General features: G+C 37.8%; 1 protein-coding gene across 1 annotated transcript; it reads left to right on the forward strand.

The window, feature by feature from the left end:
• LOC109833034 (60S ribosomal protein L4-1-like) lies at window positions 345-3188 on the forward strand (the record flags this gene model as incomplete). The annotated part of the gene is made up of 2 exons (XM_020400571.1): window positions 345-1013; window positions 2830-3188. Coding segments are annotated over 2 exons (783 nt in total), but the record flags the coding sequence as incomplete, so codon positions are not given.

Genomic DNA, 3635 nt, shown 5'->3' on the forward strand with positions numbered 1-3635 from the left:
AGATCGAGAACGTTCCGGAGCTCCCGCTCGTTGTTTCTGACTCGATCGAGTCGATCGAGAAGACTTCGGCGGCGATCAAGGCTCTGAAGCAGATCGGGGCTTTTGACGACGCCGAGAGATCGAGAACGTTCCGGAGCTCCCGCTCGTTGTTTCTGACTCGATCGAGTCGATCGAGAAGACTTCGGCGGCGATCAAGGCTCTGAAGCAGATCGGGGCTTTTGACGACGCCGAGAGATCGAGAACGTTCCGGAGCTCCCGCTCGTTGTTTCTGACTCGATCGAGTCGATCGAGAAGACTTCGGCGGCGATCAAGGCTCTGAAGCAGATCGGGGCTTTTGACGACGCCGAGAGATCGAGAACGTTCCGGAGCTCCCGCTCGTTGTTTCTGACTCGATCGAGTCGATCGAGAAGACTTCGGCGGCGATCAAGGCTCTGAAGCAGATCGGGGCTTTTGACGACGCCGAGAAGGCGAAGGATAGCACCGGTATCAGGCCCGGGAAGGGGAAGATGAGGAATAGAAGGTACATTTCTCGAAAAGGCCCGCTGATTGTTTACGGAACCGAGGGCTCGAAGATCGTGAAAGCGTTCCGGAACATTCCGGGTGTTGACGTGGCCAATGTTGAGCGCCTCAACCTTCTCAAGCTTGCCCCTGGTGGTCACCTTGGCCGGTTCATAATCTGGACCAAGTCCGCATTTGAGAAGCTTGATTCGGTGTTTGGGACATTTGAGAAGTCATCCGAGAAGAAGAATGGGTATGTTTTGCCGAGGGCGAAGATGACGAATGCGGATCTGGGAAGGATTATCAACTCTGATGAGGTGCAGTCTGTGGTGAGGCCGATCACGAAGGAGGTGAAGAGGAGGACTTTGAAGAAGAATCCACTCAAGAATCTGAATGCCATGCTGAGGTTGAACCCGTATGCTAAGACTGCAAGGAGAATGTCGTTGCTTGCTGAGGAGCAGAGGGTTAAGGCGAAGGAGGAGAAGCTGGATAGAAAGAGGAGCAAGCTGCCCAAGGTATTGATATCAACTTATTATTAGTTGATAGTAGGGCTCGCTTTATCTTATTATTATAGTTTTTGATATTACTGTTTATTTAGGTTAAAATTATTTTAAATTATTATTATTATTATGGTTGTTCATGTTCACACTATAACGTGGGTGGTTTAGTAGTGGTTTCTATTGTTATGGCCTCAATTTTACTTTCACAAGGTTATCTTGTTGTTTTGAGTGGCTGAATTAATCATAGATCCTATTTTTAGGCATAATACAAATACTTCAAAATATTAGAGAGAAGAAGATTTCCATTTATCTAAATTTATTCTAACAGAGTTTTCTTTAGCTTGTCTTGATGTTCTATGTGTATGGAGTGGATTGTTAGCTTGTTTCAGATGCTTAGTAATCATAGATCCTATTTTTATGCATACTACAAATACTTAAAAATATTATAGAGGAGAAGACTTCCATTATCAAAATTTATTCTAATAGAGTTTTCTTTAGCTTGTCTAGATGTTCAATGTGTATGGAGCGGATTGTTAGATGCCTAGTGATCTATTTGTTGAACGTTATAATGTAGTTATTATATATGATTCTGGGTGATGTTATTGTTTTTGGTTATTTTGTGTGATACTTTTATTATTGTGCATCATTTCTGCTAGTGCTTTATATATATATGTGTGTTGTGTGTGTGTGTGTGTTTTGTGTGTGGAAACTTTACCTTCATTTTGGCTAGTCCTATATGATACTGTATTTTACTATTTATGTGTGTGTGTGTGTGGAAATTTTACCTTCATTTTGGCTAGTCCTATACGATACTGTATTTTACTATTTATGTGTGTGGGGAAACTTTACCTTCATTTTGGCTAGTCCTATATGATACCGTCTTTTACTAAATATAAATAGTAAACTTCTCTAAACATTTTTTCCTCTTATATTGGTGATTGGTGATTATTTTACTGTGTTTATTTTCAAGTAATTGCTCGTTAATATTGCCATAGTATATCTTTAGAATTTTTATTTTATTATCCTTTTTATTGATGTGCGTATTCACAGCCTTCATTTGTTGTTTCTAACATTGTTACTGGTATTTGTCCTGATTTTTTATTATACTGATGGGTTTTTTTTTCTTGAATACTATTTGGTTAATTTAGATTTATGTTAACATTCCTTGTTAATATATTCAGTGATAGTTTCAGTTCGTGACTTCTGAGTTTAGGTTTCTATTGATTTGAGAATGTATTTTTGTTTATTTGTACCTACTAATCCTTGATGTTTATGTTTGTAGTTATCTCTATGCAGATCACTTATTCTCGTTCAGATCTTCTATAACTGATAATTTATATTCACCCATGGGAATTCATTTTATGAAAAACTCAATTGTCTAATTTTCCTAAACCTTATTAACAATAGGAATGCATTATAGAATTGGACAGAATTTTATTGATAAAGATGATTATAATCTAGATGTTATTTTGTCTAATTATATGCCATTGTAAAGAATATTGTGGCTTGAACTAGTATGTTTTGAGTAAATCTAACGAGGACAGAACTGAAGACACTTATCAGTGATACTAGCTCTTTGAAGTTTTTTTAGTATCTGCTTGGCATAGCTTAGTGTTCAAACCTAACATTGCTTGTGAATCGTCATCAATATCTATACCTTCTTTGTTAGATTTGTCTTGCATCCAGGCATGATCTATTAGAAAGTTTCATTCTCATTTTCTCTCCAAAGAGCTGGCTCATATGGTTTGTTAAGAAGTCTAGTGTATTGTCAACTTGCTTCTGAGTTTAGTTTAAGATTTGACTTACATTTCTTGTTTTATTTCTTTGGCAGGAGGAAGCTGCTAAGATCAAGGCTGCAGGCAAAGCATGGTACAAGACAATGATCACCGACAGTGACTATGCTGAATTTGAGAACTTCTCTAAGTGGCTCGGAGTTTCTCAGTAGGCACTATGGTCTTCATCAATCTCGCTATCGTTTTGGTCTATTTCTTTAAAATCTTCTTTTGTTGCTTTAAGAATTTTGTCAGTATTATCTTAATGCGTACTGAGAGAGACTTTTCGTCTGAATTTTATGTCTTAGGGTTGCTAAAACATTTAGATTTTGTAGTTGTTGCTTGTGTTGCTTCTTTGGATATTCATAGTTATTCTATGACAACTTCGCTTATATATTACAGTAGTGGTTATGTGGTATGTAGTGTATTGTGAAGCCATTTCTGTCAATAATCTCGGTCGCAACAAACTTATGTGCATCTTCTTCGATTGTTTGGATGTTTCTTTGGTTGCTTTGTATGTTTGCTTGCTATCTTTAGGTTTTATGTTTCATAAATAGGTATCTTACTCCTGTATATTTGAATTTTGCTATTTGAAAAGCAGTCTGTTATTAGGATTTATATGCTTGTGTCATACGTGCTTGATATTTTCTGGTTTGATGTTTGTCGAGTTGTAATCCGCGCGTTATAACCATCATTCGCTGTGCAGCGAAGCATGTCCCATTATCCAAATATTGGTAGTATCTCGTTATTTATAGTAGTTAGTTGGTTCATTCTATTAGGCTTATTGACGGCAGCTCGTTATGGTTCATTGACCAAAGTCAGAAATAACTGAAGTTCGTTTATCTCATGCTACGTATGATTCATG

Source organism: Asparagus officinalis, chromosome 3 (genome assembly GCF_001876935.1).
Source record: "Asparagus officinalis chromosome 3, Aspof.V1, whole genome shotgun sequence".
Taxonomy (NCBI): Eukaryota; Viridiplantae; Streptophyta; class Magnoliopsida; order Asparagales; family Asparagaceae; genus Asparagus; species Asparagus officinalis.